Genomic DNA, 17831 nt, shown 5'->3' with positions numbered 1-17831 from the left:
AGGTGTAGCTCTGATTCAACCCCTGGCCTGGGAACTTCCATATGCTGCAGATGCAGCCCTAAAAAGCAAAAAATAAAAATAAAAAAATTTTTAAAATCCACAAGTAAAGAATATTTACCAATAAAATGGAGTAAAGATATGAAAAGGCATTTTACAAATGAAGAAATACATGAAATTAAAAAGTGTGACATTAGAACTTTTAGAGAGGGTGGGCTCAGCACAATTTTTTCCACATTCCTAATGGGTAGATGTTTGGTATAATTTCTTTAAGAAACCAATTGGCATTATCTGGAAGTATTGCATGTAAGTACACACTACTTGGAAAGCAGTCACTCTCCTTGAGTGCTAGAATGTATGTACAATAATGAATTTTTTATAAGAACATAAAACTAATCCATCTAAACATCCACTGGCATGGATTTTAAAAGACATTTTCACATACATGATATTAAACACAGCAGTAGAAATAACTCCAACCACGCATGGACAGAAATTCACCTACTACATGTAGGAATCTTAGTAACAATGTTAAGAAATAGTAAAATACAAACAATGTGTTATTTATGGCATGCTTGATAACCTGAAATTCAGAATAGTGCTTGCCTTTATTAATGAGGAAGGGGTGGTATAGGGAAAAAATACAGAAATATACTTAAGTTGTTAGAAATGTTCCACTTTTTGAGATGGGCAATTAGTACATAGGTGCTTACTATATTATACATAATATTAAAAACCAATAATAGTCGAAGAAAATATTGCAACATGTCTAACAAAAGGTAAATATCCATAATACAATAATACTTAGGGAAATACAGGAAAATTTCATGTTCTAAATATTTGTATTTATTATTGTCTGGTAGTGCTGTTCCAGTTATTTTTATATGTTTCTATTATATTTATGCCATCTTTATAGTATATTAACCAAATGTTTTTTCAATGATGCTAATTTAAATGAAAAATATCACCCATAATATGTAAAGAGTTCAAAAGATAATAATAAAATACAATTCATGGAAAAGACGGACAAAGCTTTGACAATGCACATATATGTAAAACTGCAAATCTATTTTCAACCCACTTATAAACAGGGAATTGTGATTTTTTTTTTTTTGTCTTGTTGCCTTTTCTAGGGCCGCTCCTGCAGCATATGGAGGTTCCCAGGCTAAGGATCTAATCGGAGCTGTAGCTGCCAGCCTATGCCAGAGCCACAGCAATGCAGGATCCGAGCCGTGTCTGCGACCTGTACCACGCTCACGGCAACGCCGGTACTTAACCCACTGAGCAAGGCCAGGGATGGAACCCGCAACCTCATGGTTCCTAGTCGGATTCATTAACCACTGCGCCACGACGGGAAATCTGAAAGTGTGATTTTATAGTAACAGGATCATGGCATTTTTCACTTATTGCAGAAATATCATAAAGTTGTTTATATGCAGTGTTTTGGAGTTTCAAGGAAATGAAACATTTTCTACAGTGGGAGCCATACAAAGGGTTATATGATGTCTTAGTAGAACGTTTCCTTTCTAGATTAGCCTTCAAAACATAATACAGTTTTTCACATAAGTGTATTCAAATAATGTTAACTACAAAAGTTTATTTTTTGTGATAGTGAAACCCTAGAAAGAGCTTAGAAGTGCGTGAAGTGACTTTTTCAATTATGGAATGTACACTTATTTAATGCATTCACTTATAATCCTGATACATACACTCACAGAAAGATCGCTGACATTTTTGTCAAAAAACACACATAAATTAAAAGGATGTGTAACACAATCCCATTTATGTTAAAAATATGTGTGCGATAAAATTTACATGTGTTCATTTATGTATGTAATCATATGGAAAATGTCCTTGGATGACTGCATATAGTTGCCACTTCGTATCTGTAGAGAATTGGTTCCAGAACTCTCCAGACATCAAAATCTACAGATGCTCTAAGTCCCTTACCTGAAATGGCATAGTGTTTGTGTATACTTTAAATCACCTTGAAATTACTTATAATACCTAAGACAATATAAAGGCTATGTAAATAGTTGTAAATATAATATAAATGTTCTATGAACAGTTGCAGCTCAAGAAATTAAAAATTTTTTTAAACTTTCTGGCTTTTTAGAAATATATATTTTCAATCCCAGTTTGGTTGAATCTGCAGATGAGGAATTCGCAGATAAAGAGGGCCAACTATATTGTATTATTACTGTTGGTTATCTCTAGGGCAAGAAAGGTGAATATTCCAAATATTCTGTCCTGTTTCAACTTTTTGCAAGAAAATGGGCATGTGTGCTTGTATAACTGGCTGATTCCCTGCCTTGTAATTTTCCCCAAGGTAGGTGACATTATTAAGCACGCTGCAAACAGTAGCAGAAGAAGCAGGGGGCATTTATCACAGCTGACCCAACACTTAGTCTTGGGTATTCCTGGGTGGCAAATATTGCCAGACAGGTCAAAAGACAAGGGGAAAGCTGGCTTCTATTTGCAAATTCAAATTGCAAATTGAATTTGAAATTGAAACATTGGAAACAGTTGGCTAGAACCCCAATGCAGCCTGATCAATTTCTCCCAGTAATGGAGAAGGCAGAAAACTCTCAAAGACATACTTACTGGCCTAATAGTCACATTTATTTAATTATTCCAAAGAGAAATGTGGGTTAATAAAAATAAGCAAATGAAACAGTGTTATATACAACGCTAAATTCACTCTGGATTATGTGAACTGCATATCACATCTAGGAGCATGTCTTAATGAAAATTACTATAACTCATTACTTTCATTTTTTCAACTGTAAAATTGATAAAAGGAAATAGATAATATTTATTATGGAATATATAATGACAACATTTTTAAATTAAGACATTAATACTTTTATTTTAGAATTTCATTCTGGATAAGAATTTAATATTTTTCAATAAAATCAAAATCTTTCATTAAATGAAATGCTAATAAAAAAGTAAAAATGTACTCATTTTGAAATACCAATCATGTGCCATAACATGCTTATTTTTCAGGTTAAACTTTTTCCGTGATGTTCCTGATTTCAGAGTGTTAGCCTGTGGTGGAGATGGAACCGTGGGGTGGATTTTGGACTGCATAGGTAATGAAGACACATTTTTAACATGGCTGGGATGAGAGTGGTAACCTAAATTCTATGTATTTAATGAATTCATACATTTGGGCGCTACATTTATATAATTAGATGTCTGGCATGTTACACACTTTTACTTGTTTAATTTATTCTTCTATATTTCAAATCTTTGACAAAAAAAATTATAAGTATTTAGAAATCCTTCTTTTCTCTTCATTTCTCATGGGATTTGATAAACCCTCAGATATTTCCAAAACTGCACTGATTTGTTAAAAGCAGGTCCTTCACAAACAGGAAAGAGTAAATTCAAAAGTTTTGCTGTGTACATATGTTGAAGCAACTTTTCTTTAATCAACGTGGTTCAGAATATTCTATCTTTTCTTACCCTAAAAAAAATTCAGATTAAAAATGAATACCTATTTTCAGCCCATTTTTGATAAGCATCTAAAAACTTTATGAACATGTTTTTACAAACAAGAAAAACAGTGAAAATTTTATTCTTTGTCCTTCTAATAAACAAAAATGTCAGTAGTATTAATATATTTTAAGGAGAAAACTAGAATTCAAGAATTACAAAAATTAAAGAGTTGCTTTAACAGTGTCTGAGGGCTTGTAAGAATTACAGCAGTAGGATATTGTTGGTTTGCATTAGTCCCCAGAATCTAAGCCTTGGCTACTATGCCGTGGCAGATCCCTACATAATTTCTTCCCATTCTTTTTTATTTTATTTTTATTTTATTTTTTTAGGGCCGCAGCTGTGGCATATAGAGGTTCCCAGGCTAGGGGTTAAATCAAAGCTGTAGCTGCCTGCCTACGCCAGAGCCACAGCAACATGGGATCTGAGCCTCGTCCATGTCCTGCACCACAGATCATGGCAAAGTAGAATCCTTAACCCACTGAACAGGGCCAGGGGTCGAACCTCCATCCTAATGGATGCTAGTCGGGTTCATTAACCACTGACCCACGATGGGAACTCCTCCCACCCCAGTCTTAAACGCAGACACCTACTTACTTTGAGGAGCCCAGAAGGGGAAAAAAAATAAAGTAATATATGTTTGTGAGATTTATTCAAGGTGTATAATGATTCACACAAAAGCATTTGGAATTTCAGTGGCAGATGTCTTTACTGAACCCAAACCCTGTTATATAAAGTTGTATTTCAAACAAAACCTGATGATCCCTTCCGTTGTTGACTCTGACACAAGGCAGCACTATAGGTAGGAGCAGCACATTCATTGTCCACTCTTGACTAACTTTTAGAATTCCACTGTTTTCAAAATATTTTATTCCTTATAGTAAAATATACCTCAAGTTGATGTTGCAAAAGTACTTCATGTATCAACCTACTCCTCCACTCTGGTGACATTCCTGAATGTATATTCCTATGTTGCATATACTTGCATCCTTGAGAATTTCAATGGCCTTAAATCAAACTTGCCACAATTTTTAACTGGGTTAACATACTGAAATAGCTTTTCTCATGCCTAAGTCTTGAAAATCCCCATCATTCTTTGTGAATTATGATATTCACTTGTATTTTGGAAATTGCCATAGGTACATACAAATTAATCATAATTTATAGTTGTATATATCCATAAAATATAACTTTCTAAGCACCTAGTCGAGTTCCTTTATGTAATGTATGTTTTTATTGTTGTACTGTGATCAAATTTTTATTTTATTTTAATTTTTCAATTCTACAGAAAAGGCTAACATAGTCAAACATCCTCCAGTGGCTATTCTGCCTCTTGGGACCGGCAATGATCTAGCAAGATGCCTGCGATGGGGAGGAGGTAAAATAGTTAAAACAACAATGAAAATCTTAAAAACAGATATATAGTACAGAGTATCCTTCCCCACCAAAATTTCTTCACTGCACGACAACTTCTATGTGATTTTTACAAATATAATTGTCATTAGCTATATACAGTGTATAATTTTGAACAGTTATCTGGGGTAGAGAAACAAATGGTGGACCAAGACTTGGACTGTGAGTGCTAATTACATATTTAATGGGGCAGGAGAGCTTCTAACCCTCTCTGGTTTTTGGACCTGTAACTTAAGAAATGAGATATATATGAGTTAACTCTAAAATAATGTTCTGATTTTTGGAGTTCCTTGTGATGGAGCAGGTTAAGGATCCATTGTTGTCACTACAGTGGCCCAGGTCACTGCTGTGGTATGGATTTTATCCTGGCCCAGGAACTTCCACCTTCTGTAGGTACAGCCAAAAAATAAAATAAAATAACTCAGATTCCTAATCTCTGAGCTGTTTGGATAAAAAACACAAAGTTAAAATTTGATAAGCTAACAAGTGACTTGTCCAGGAATGAGTACATGAAGTACCACATTTTCTGAGACCCACTTTACAGTAGGTAGTGTGTTCTGCTTTGGGATACAGGAATAAGAACAGAAAGAAAACACAATCTTCTTTTAAGTAGGGGCTTAAATTCTAGTGGAACATTAGGTCCTATATAAATTGTGAGACTTCCTATTGACAAGAAAGATGACAATCAGCATAATGAACGACCTCATCTAGGAACTGACTGGAAGCCATAGGGAGGTGGATAATGACAGAGCCATTTAGAAATGAGGGTGGACTTTATAAGCAGAGGGGATATTAGGACCCAGAGGTAGGAAGGCACTAGACATACTGAAAGAACTCAAAATGGAATAGTGTAGATGGAACAGTTGAGTAAGCAGAGAATATTTCAAGATCAGATCTTAAAATAATTTGATGCATCATTAATAGTTATCCTTACGCGAAGATATCAAAGAAAAGAAAACCATATTTTGCTAAAGAAGCAAGAACTGAATTCTGAGTATTTTTAGCCTCTAAGTTTACTTGGGGAAGTCCAAGAAGTATCTACCATGAGAGTGTGAATCAGAAGCCTTTGGGGAGCTTGTTAAAAAATGTGGTGGACTGACCTCACCTCAAATATGCTGAATGGAATCCCTAGAGCTGGGTTCTGAGCAGTTGATTTTATTTTTAATAAACTCCCTAACTAACTCAATTTACAACAAAATTTGAGAACAATTGTTCCACAAGTACCTGGGTAACTTGTGAACTCTAAGATGTATATATGTATTTGTGTATATGACAGAATTTGTGACCAAGTTAAAAACTTCATATATGATACATTTATAATTTTCATTAAGGATTTAATTTAGTAAAAGAATATTGGAGTTCTCATCATGGCTCAGCTGAAACGGATCTGACCATGAGGTTGCGGGTTCAATCCCTGGCCTTGCTCAGTGGGTTAAGGATCCGGCATTGCTGTGAACTGTGGTGTGGGACACAGACGTGTAGCTTGGATCTGGTATTGCTGTGGCTCTGGCATAGGCCGGCGGCTATAGCTCCGATTTGACCCCTAGCCTGGGAACCTCCATATACTACAGGTGTGGCCCTAAAAATTACCAAAAAACCTAAGAATATTATAAACTATTGAGTTAAACTGTATAGAATCTACATATAGATATAGGTAGGATGAGTCATTGTTTATGGGATGCTCATATTTGTCAGTATTTATATATGGGTATTGACTGAATGGAAGGGAATCATGCATATGGCTTCTTATATAGTTCTCTGGAAAATAATTTTGATATTTGAAAGTTAATAATTTTATTTTGGTTCTAAGCTAGCAAATGACTTAAGTCTCAAAATTGATATGGAATTCCATTTGGGGGAATCTCTTACTATTTCCTTATAAAACAGTTTTAAAGATATAACCATGGCCAAAGACACATGGATTATAGTATATGTCAAAGTTTATGTTGATGACAAACTCTTGTCTAGCATGTGTTAGCGCTGTTCTAGTTGCTGCATATAGAGTAAGAAAATAAAGTGTCCATCCTCTTTTGGAGATTACATTTTCACTGAGTACAGAGAAAATAAATCATTGAAAAATTAACTATATAATTACAAAATAAAATCAAGGCTATGTATGAATCAAACAGTGCATTTTTAGAGGATAACAGAAGGAAACTATTCAGCTAGATGGTCAATAGGGCCTCGTGGATAAAGCAACATTTAAGCTGGATTTAAAACATGAGGAAGGAAAAATAGCTCTCTGTATTGGAAGGAGTGAAGGAAGGCTGATGAGACTCTAAGGAGTCTTGAGGTGGGGGGTGGGCACAGTTTTGAAAGGGTTTCAAAAGGAGAGTGACACAATGACTTTTATGTTTTCAAAAATAGATTAATCGAGGGGTATAAACACTGTCAATAAAATGTGGAGAATCCTAGTTTTCAAAACAAGAATTGAATTACCATTGTAATTAGAGAATAAAAGGAATGGGCTATGGTGGTGGTATTGCAGGTGAGGCAAATGGATAAATGGAGTGATGTTTTCAAGGACAGACTGATAGAATTTGCCAGTTAGTTGGACCAGGGCTTTAGGGAAAGTGAGGTATCAAGTGAAGTAGCAAGATGCCCAAGCTGAACCATTAGGAAAATGGATTTACCATTTGCTAGAGTTACTGATAAAGAAGCAAGCTCTGGAGTGGGATTACTTCTGTCAGGTGTTTAACTTTGTGCAAGTTGCTTAACAATGGTGCTTCAGATCCTCAGCAGAATTTGAAGAAAGTAATAGCATATGACTTGTAGGTTTTTATTCCCAACTATCAAATTGTTTGCACTGAGTCCTTTCTGCAATTGTACTAATTATCATTATGCTTAATATTTAGGAAAGAAAGTATTTTATTCAACCAATAATCATTTGTTACACTTAATGTCACTGGAATATATTGTCATTAAGCTTAAATTTTACAAGTATATTTCCATATTTTGGAGAATATAAAACAGTACAAATGTAGGATGTCCTAGGGTATTTGAAAAATACTAAATTTACATTTTCTTTGCAATTTTTCTGTCAATAATCTCCTGAACAAAAGTTCTGAAGTTAATTGCAAGAAAGATGTTGTTTTGTGAGAGTTAAAGGGATAAGGACAGTTTTAGATTGAGCATACTCTTACAAATATATGTGTTATTATTCTTTATTTGATTTTAAATTTATAAAAATTTGTATGACTCTTTAGATAGAGTCAGTCATTATGATAACATATCATTAAACCAAAGATAAACACTAATTATGTTTTCATTTTTTTAGCCTAGAGTGATTATAGGTTTTAAACCAAAATAATAGAAGCAAAATACCATCATTCTTTTCTAGAAATATGCTTTTGTTTACATATTTAGTATGTTTAATTTGTTTTTTTAAAATATTATCTTCTTGAGATCAGGAATACTATTTATAGTTATGGATCATTATTTAAGAAGCTTAAGCATAGATAAATACAAATAAGTAGGGCATAGATATTTGTTAAATGAGGGACTACAGTTTGGATTTCTTCACCTTTGTGAATTGGTTCTGAACTGCAGATATGTTTCTCAAGATAGATTTATTGTCTTTTTCCATTTAACTTGGCTAGAAGGCTGATTGATACCAGCATTTGTCATACTTAGATATAAAATCCTTGAGAATATATCCAATGGTAAAGAGTTTATGTTGACTGACCCTACTTTAACTCACTGTGTTAATTAATTTTCACTAAATTCATTTCCATTATGTTCTCTTCCAGTCAGTTACCATTCTTGCATTTTTCCAGTATTATGTTAAATGATGCATCTCTTCACCTGAGATATAGCTGAGGACAAGCTCAATGCTTACTTTAAAGCATTATCATTTACTCATATTTTGCTGAGTGTGTGAATATTACTATATATTATACTATATTTCCCTACTATATTATACAATATTGTTTTAATACATATAAATTCATTTTTACCTGAATACTGTCATACTTATTTTCAAACCAGAATAGAATTTTCAAAATATTTAACTGATTTTTCTCCAGTTCTACAGGGAAGCATGTATATTTGAGGGGTTTAAAAGAAATTTAAATTAGGAAGAAAATAAACATTGAGAATGAGTGTAGAACTACTAAAAAACATCTGGAAAATAAGTAGGCTTAATTATTATAGTCTTCTAGTTTAAACAAATCAATGTTTCATTATTGAGTACAACTATATGCATCTTATGTGTGCTCATAAGTTTTGAATTATGCTATAAAATATAGTATATCCTTCAAAACAATGTATTAATTAATGTATTAAATAGTGCATGGGAAGTTTCCCATTGTGGCTGACAGTAAGGAGCCAACTAGTATCCATGAGGATGTGGGTTCAATCCCTGGCCTCGATCAGTGGGTTAAGGATCTGGAGTTGCCATTAGCTGTGGTGTAGGTCACAGATGCAGCTTGTATCCTGTATTGCTGTGGTGTAGACCAGCAGCTGTAGCTCTAACTCGCCCTCTAGCCTTGAAACTTCTATATGATGCAGGTGTGGCCCTAAGAAAAGCACATAAATAAATAAATACATACATAATGCATAGTTAGTTTTTAGATATGTGCAAGGTAAGATGGGATGATAGGCTCCAAGATAGGTATTCCTAGTTTCTTGCTGCAATATACCATCAATGTAATTTACTCATCTTTAGAGAATGTTGGCATGTTATAGTGCCCATTCTCTCTCTTTTTTAATTTAATTAGCTTTTCCAATGTTATGTGTGCTAACACCTCTAATGAGACTCAGAGCCTCTGATATTTACTTGTTCTACAAATAGATTATTAAAATATAGACTGAAGTTGAACACAGAAAAAAAAAATCTATGAAAATACTGTCCCAACTCAAAATATCATTTCCAGAGTATGTGTATATAGAGTTAGAGAAAGTTATTTAACTTAGTATAATATTTCATATTCTAGTGTTATCAATATTATATTGTTGACAACTTTCTATTTTCATGCCTCATGTACTACAACCTTTTATGCATATTCTCACTTTTTTTCTCATTTAATTATCACAACAAATCTAAGTTTTTACAGAGGAGAAAATTATTTAGAAGATTACAAGCAAACATTTAAGTAACACAGCCAGAATTAAGCAAGCCTCATTTAACTGTAATGTTACATACCTATAGATACATTTAAGAGAAAATATAATATAGCAATAACAATCTTTTCAGGCCATGGTGACTATCTATAATAAATTTATTTTAAAATGGGTTTGTTGAGCATTTACTGTAGGAAATTTTAGGGGAAAGATGGAAATAACTGTAGTGTGATGTATTAGTTCCAAGGTGGAACTAGTTTTGAGAACTGTGTGCTATGGTACTGTAAAGAATCAATTATTTGTGGGTGGTGGCTTCTGGAAAGAAGTGCTACCAATTTTAAGACCTGCAGAGGAAGGAGAAGCAAGGGGCAAGTCTAAAATATCATCTAGGCTTTTTACTTTAGCAACTGGGTAGAAGGTGTTGTCTTTTGGAGGAAGAGTTCAAAGGAGGATGATATGGAAGCATATTATTAATTCTATTTTAAATATATCAATAAGTTTGTGAGCATTATGTAGTCAAGTTGTTCATTTGGCAGTTGGCTAAACTGAGAATTTATACCACAGGGTAAAAATATGAGTTCGAAATTAAAACTAAAAATAAAATATTGGTATGAGTATAGTAAGATTATAGTTAATTCTTCAACTAGTATTAGAATTTTCTTGCAAATTTGTTATTGAGCTTTGGAATGATACACTTAAACACATATAGATTTAGCTTTTGGTATTTGGATGTGTTTTTTTCTCAAGATAATTTTTTTTCATTAGGTTATGAAGGTGAGAATCTGATGAAAATCTTAAAAGACATTGAAAACAGCACAGAAATCATGTTGGACAGGTGGAAGTTTGAAGTCATACCTAATGACAAAGATGAGAAGGGAGACCCAGTGCCTTACAGTATCATCAATAATTACTTTTCCATTGGCGTGGTAAGATTTTCCAATAACCATTCTTTTTTAACAGTCCAGGATAATCACTGATGTAAACTCTTACACTATGAAGATTTACTGGTTATAAATAATTTATTTTATCTTTGTGTCGGCAAAACACCTCTTTTATTTATTTATTTATTTTTTATTTTATTTTTTTTTTAATTTTATTTTCCCACTGTACAGCAAGGGGGTCAGGTTATCCTTACATGTATACATTGCAATTACAGTTTTTCCCCCACCCTTTCTTCTGTTGCAACATGAGTATCTAGACATAGTTCTCAATGCTATTCAGCGGGATCTCCTTGTAAATCTATTCTACCTTGTGACTGATAAGCCCAAGCTCCCGATCCCTCCCACTCCCTCCCCCTCCCATCAGGCAACCACAAGTCTCTTCTCCAAGTCCATGATTGATTTTCTTTTCTGAGGAGATGTTCATTTGAAAACACCTCTTTTAATGTGTAACAATAAAGCTTATGGATTTAAAGTCAGAATCAGCAATAAATTTTTCATGCGTTAAAACAGAAGAAAGAAACTATATGTTTTGCAATTGGTTTCACCATTTGTGTTACTAAAATGAAGCTTAGAATGGTTTATAAGTTAGTTATAAGCTTTGCGGTATAAGCTACAGTTGAATATTAGTGCAAATGTGAAAACAAGGCATCAAATTTTCTTATACTGAGATCTATATTATAATATCACTACCTATTAGGTTTTTACATAGAGACATTATTTTTAAATTTATGGTTAGCTGTGAAGTCTAATAAAAATGCCACTAGGGGTGTTCCCACTGTGGTGCAGCAGAAACGAATCCGACTAGCATCCATGAGGATGCGGGTGCAATCCCTGTCCTCACTCAGTTGGTTAAAGGATCCCGTGTTGCTGTGACCTGGGGTGTAGGTGGCAGACACAGCTCTGATCCAGCATTGCTGGAGCTGTGGTGTAGGCTGGTGGTTACAGTTCCAATTTGACCCCTAGCCTGCAACTTCCATATGCTGTGAATGCGGCCCTAAAAAGACAAAAAAAAAAAAAACAAACAAAAAAAATGCTGCTAGTATTCTCAAGTGGTTAATAAGTCAAAAAGGGTAACTTTTTACTTAATTTCTTGAAAAAAATTGAGACAAATTAAAATATCATTTAGCAATTAAGTTATTGAAATTTTAATCCCTAAGGAATTAATAATTTTAGCAGTGCTTTTAAATATATTTACATATTACCCAGTAATTATGAAGTCTTAAAATGTTATCTACAACATTACCTTCCAAACATATTCACGCAATATTAATCTTATGTCATTTCTTATTTTTCTCTTATGCACGTGCACATGCACACACACACTCACACACACAAACACAGCTAGCAAACTGTAGAAAGCACTGGATGAGTCCATGAACTTAGAGGTACCTGAGTAAGAGCCCTTTGGCAATGTTTTTCTTCTTAGTGTGCATTCATTTGCCTGTATCATCATGATGATTATTTCCTCTCTTATAGTTATAAATAATGTGATTTTACATTTAAAGTCTCGTATAATGATGTATAATGAAGGCTAAATATACAATTGCTACTAATACTATGACAATGCTTATTATTTTGAAGAAAAATGCAATGCCTTTGTTCCATGAAATCCTATTTATATTTGCTATGAATATGAATAACAATATTTTAACAGTTTTATTGGCAAATAACTTACACATAATCTAATTTACTCATTTTAAGTAAACCTTTTAATGATTTTAATAAATCTATCCTATTTTCAAGCATTTTCATCACCAAGACAAGAACCCTCAGGCCCACTTGTAGTCACTTCTTGGTCCTTCCCCTAGCTCCAAAGAACATCTAATCTTTCTGCCTCTAAGATTTGCCTTTTATGAATAGTTCATATAAAATAATACAATATATAGTTTTTTGCATATGGCTTCTTTCACTTAACATAATATTTTGTGGTTCACCTATATGAACACATGAATACTGGACTCCTTTTAGGGTTGAGTAGTAAGTTTCCCATTATATGGATATATCATGTGTTGTTTTTCTATTCATGAATTGATATACATTTAGAATGCATCCAGTCTTTGGATATTATGCATAATGCCACGCTGAGTTCCTACAGTTAATTTTTTATTTTGTTTACTGTATTTTTAACTCAAGAATTTCTATTTGGTTTTCTTTTTTATATTTCTAGGTCTTTAATTGGTATTTTCTATTTGAATAGTCATTGATATTATGCTTTCCTTTATTCTTTAAGCAAAGTTTATATTAGTTCTGTTGATGTATTTGTAATAGCTGTTTTGAAGTCTTTGTCTAAATCTGAGCTCGAGTCCATCAGAGATATCGTTGTCTCTTTTTTTTCCAAAGTATGTGTCATGCTTTTCTGTTCCTATGCACGTTTGCTGACTTTTTGTTGGAAATTGGAAATTTTATACAATATATTATAGCAGCTGTGAATTTGGATTCTTCCATAGGGATTATTGTTATTCCTTTGTTTGTTTAGGGATTTCCCTCCATTAATTATGTGGAGCCTTTCTTCCTGGGAGGGTATGAATACACTGACGCCTCAGGATTTTTTTTCTTTTCTTTTTTTATATTAATCATGCACTTCAGGGATCATTCCTGTGTCAGCATGATTGACTAAGGTTTGTGTTTAAACACCTTGAGACAGTGAGTCTTCATCCTTTTGCCATTGGATCCATGTGTACTTTGGGGAACAATACAAATGTCAGGCAATTATTAATCCGATTCAGCTTTTAATATCTTCTGGCTCTTTTGTCTCTTCTGCTCATGTACGTGGCCTCTCAATTAGCCAAGGATATAAAGATAAGTAGGGCCCTCTTTGGTTTTTCCTGAACACATGTGCAGCCTTGCACATGTATATGGCCTTTTAGACAGCCTTATTAAGGCCCCTTATGTCTGTCTCATTCCCAACATGTGGTTAGTTGGCTGGCAAGTTTCTTGCCTTGATCAGTTTCACAAATTCATGCAAGTTGCTACACTGGCCTTCCTTATTTATTTCCAACTGAGATTATTATTATTTTAGATAACTCTCTGGGTCATGGAGTTTTTCCACCTTCCACTTCAAATTATGTTAGCTCTCATGGCAGTAAGGTTGCTTGCTTTCATAACTTGCTCCACTCTGGTAGAACCATAGCCTTAATTGAGTTGAATGGTAAAGAAGTAGGCTAAGGCTGAAACATCACAAATTACCAGTTTCTTATTTTAGTTTCAGTAGTTTTCCTTGAATTAAAAGTTCTCAATTTGTTATATGCCTTTGATCAATTTCCTGTGAGCCTCAATAGAAATTCCTTTCCATCACAGGAGATTTTTGGCAATGTTGGGACCCACTGGCCGTGTCTGAGAGAGGATTGCTACTGGCAGCTAGTGAATAGAGGATATGGATATGGTTAAACACTTCCAGTTCATGGAACAACCCCCTGAACACACAATAAAGAATTACATAGCTCAAATGTCGGTAGGGCTGAAGGTGAGAAATCCTAGTATAAAGAAACAGAATATTAATTACAAAACTCAAGATGTTAGAAAAGGAGAAATAGCTAAAATCTAAAGAAATGAGAAGAAAAAGCTATAATAAAAAGAAGACAGGAACTCTTTCAAAGAATAACAAGGAAAAAAAAGAGCATGTTATTGAAACCAAAAAGCATATTATTGAAAGTAATTAATCAAATCTATTACAAAATTGATTTTGTAAAAATATTGTCAAGAAAATTGCAAATAAATAATAGAGTGAAAAAGACCAACCCACCCCCCCATAAAGATTAAAAATATCTCAACTGAAACTATATTAGGACTACATAAGGAAGTATGGCAAAGCTGACAAATATAAAATCAAATTAAGTTATCAACAGCAGTCCATCATACGAGCAATAATCAATAAAGTTTCAAAAATAACAACCAAAAAATTGGAAATATATAGAAATAATAAAGAACAAACAAGGACCACATATAGAAAATGTTAAAACTCTCTACAAGGATATAAAAGATCAGAATAGAGACATTTTTTATTCTTATATGAGATAGCTTAATATAATATGCAAATTAATGTATACCTTTGATTCATGACTGTCCAAACTTAGAGCTGGACTTTATGACAAATTTGAAAAACTTTTTCCAAATATACATAACAAAGTTGCTCAGTAAATGCTAATAAAAAGAAATGCAGAACTGTTTTACAAAATTAGACATGCCACAAGTGAATGGCTAATAACAATAAAATGGTACAATGAATGAATAAAGACTCAGTGGAGTAGAGAGGCACATACTGAAACTCAGTATAGATGAAGCTCAAAATCTCATTGAAGAAATGATGGTACTTAGTTGATAGTGTACAAAAATTAGTTTTCTAGGGGAGAAAATATTGTTAGAACTCTACCTCCTATTAGATGGGCAATTGCTGGATCTATTAAAGTACTAAATTTGAAATGGAAGATTTAGGACCTCATAAAAGGATATGCAATAGCATTCATTTATGATTTTGAGGTAGAACAGAACTAAACAAGGTAGATTTTGATTGAGTTTTCTTCAGAAGAGTCCTGTTCAGTTGACTCAGAGCCTCTCTCACTATGACATGGGAAGTAGAGGTGTAAAGAAAGGGAGAGGATGTTTGCTTCTGTCCCTGCAAGAAGGAGGATAAATACTCAGCATCACAATCAACCAGCTGATTTTATAGAGAATTCAAGCTTTGGCTGTCCCTCAGCCAGGTAACTTTGTATTTAGCAGCTTATATCCCTCTGCTCCAGTGAGTGATTTCAGAAAACAAAGACATGAATTATGGTACTCAAGCTATTCCTAAATATATAAGAAGCAGTGAAACTGGAATTGAAGCATTGAAAGGATAAGGCAGACATGGCAACTTTTGCTATAACCAACATGAGAGAACTTTAAAATAGCACATAATTTGTACTTGACATTATCTTGGGGAAACCTACTTCCTAATGGTCTCAAAACTTGACTCTACCATCAGTGTGGTTTTCTTTTTTAAAAAAATGATTTTTATTTTTTCCATCATAGTTTATCTACAGTGTTCTGTCAATTTTCTACTGTACAGCAAGGTGACCCAGTCACACATACATATATACGTTCTTTTTCTCACATTATCATGCTCCATCATAAGTGAGTAGATGTAGTTCCCAGTGCTATACAGCAGGATCTCATTGCGGTAGTTTGCATTTGTTAACCCCAAATTCCCAGTCCATCCCATTCCCTCCTCCTCTCTCTCCCCCTTGGCAACCACAAGTCTATTCTTCAAGTCCCAGATTTTCTTTTCTGTGGAAAGGTTCATTTGTTCCATATATTAGTTTCCAGATATAAGTGATATCATATGGTATTTTGTCTTTCTCTTTCAGACTTACTTCACTTAGAATCAGTCTCTAGTTTCAATGATTATCCTTCATGTACTGATTGTAAGTGCCTTACACTTTACATAAGATATTGATTTAATTTTTTAGAAAGTCTGTGAGGGTCAAAACAATATAAACATAATCTTCATATATATTATGATATAATCTTTACATTAGTCAGAGTGTTTTGACTGCTGGCAGAATCTCAAAATATGAGTTTTGATAACAACTAAAAATTAGTTCTTTTCTCACACATTAGTACAGCAGCAGCTGTCTTTTGGGAGGGCTGCTACTTTATTTGGTCGGTCTTTGGCCCAGGCTCCTTCCATCTTGTGGCTCTACCTTCCCCTAGATATACAGAGCTCTTCTATTCAACAACTGAGTGATAAAAGAGAATGAAGTATTGGAGTCTGTTTTTATTTTAAGGGGCCAGGCCTGGAACATGTTCAACTTACAACCCATTGGCTTTATCTTAATCAACTAGCTGCACCTAATTGTAAGGAAGCTGAAAAAGGAATTCTGTATGCCCAAGAAGAAAAGGGAAATTGGTAAATAACTAGCCAGTTTCTGTTAATTCCTTCTCTGTAACACTTTTCAATTTTCGCCAGAACAATTGGAAATAATCCTGAAATTATAATTAACTCTGAAAATAGGTATTTCTCTACAATGATGATCCTTCAATAAAAAAATATTTATTTAGCAACTTCTATGAGCCAGATACTGTGTGAGGACTGGCAGTGAACAAGATAGAAGTCTATGTATCATTAAACTTACATTATTATGAAGTGAGAGAGAATTGTTATGAGAGTCTGAACACCTGGATGTTAAAATATGGATTATAAAATAAGAAATATGGATTATAGAAATTAAAAAGAAAAACTGATATGTGCTACCTGTCATTCAGACTTTGTACTTTATAATTACAGATAATCTCAAAAATCACAGCTAGAAAATTGTTCACCCCCTGCACTGCCATCAAATTCACATATGTCATCACCTCATTATTAGAACTTGGAGTTTAATGGTAGAAGAAATATTAAATACAAATGCACAAATACAAGGGTTTTTTTTTTTTGCAAAATTGTGATACATTCTGTGAGAGAAAACAAAAGTTGGAATGAGCTATAATAAGGAATATCAACTTTAGATCTCATAGTTAAGGAAGGCCTATATATAGTAGATGCATTTAAGAGAGGAGCTAAGGAATACACATAAGTCAGGTGGACACCAAAGAGGTGGAAAGAGCATATCGAGCAGGTGCAGCTGTATGTGAAGAGCTTGAGAGAAAAAGCTTGATGTGTTAAAAGATCTACAAGTTCAGTGTGCCTGCAACATAAAGAAGGAGTGAACGGTAGAAAAGCCTGTAGCAGAGGTGGCTACTGCCATGAAGACTCTTGTAAGCCAAAGTGTGGTGTTTGTCTTTTAAGGCAGTCCATTGAATGAGTCAATGAATATAATCAGGAAATGAAGTAGTGCAATTTACCTGCAGCAGAAGGTCATTTACCAGAGGGGATAAACATTTATTGAGAGGTAAAACAAAGGTCATAATATATATAGCTTTGAATATTTCATTTTAACCTAA

General features: G+C 33.7%; 1 protein-coding gene across 22 annotated transcripts in view; it reads left to right on the top strand.

Moving 5' to 3' along the window:
- DGKB (diacylglycerol kinase beta) overlaps positions 1 to 17831 on the top strand; it is a 786786-nt gene that overhangs the window by 377788 nt on the left and 391167 nt on the right. For 20 of the 22 annotated variants that reach the window (XM_021102444.1, XM_021102447.1, XM_021102437.1 and 17 more), the window contains 3 exons: positions 3007 to 3092; positions 4787 to 4876; positions 10738 to 10898. In XM_021102444.1, the coding sequence (XP_020958103.1) occupies positions 3007 to 3092; positions 4787 to 4876; positions 10738 to 10898 (337 nt within the window). The remainder of the gene's footprint in view (positions 1 to 3006; positions 3093 to 4786; positions 4877 to 10737; positions 10899 to 17831) is intronic. The other 2 variants (XM_021102453.1, XM_021102454.1) reach the window with 1 other exon arrangement.

The sequence above is a fragment of the Sus scrofa genome, chromosome 9 (genome assembly GCF_000003025.6).
Source record: "Sus scrofa isolate TJ Tabasco breed Duroc chromosome 9, Sscrofa11.1, whole genome shotgun sequence".
In the NCBI taxonomy this organism is placed as follows: domain Eukaryota; kingdom Metazoa; phylum Chordata; class Mammalia; order Artiodactyla; family Suidae; genus Sus; species Sus scrofa.
Note: the sequence above shows the minus strand (reverse complement) of the source record. Positions and strands in the feature narration are given on the sequence as shown.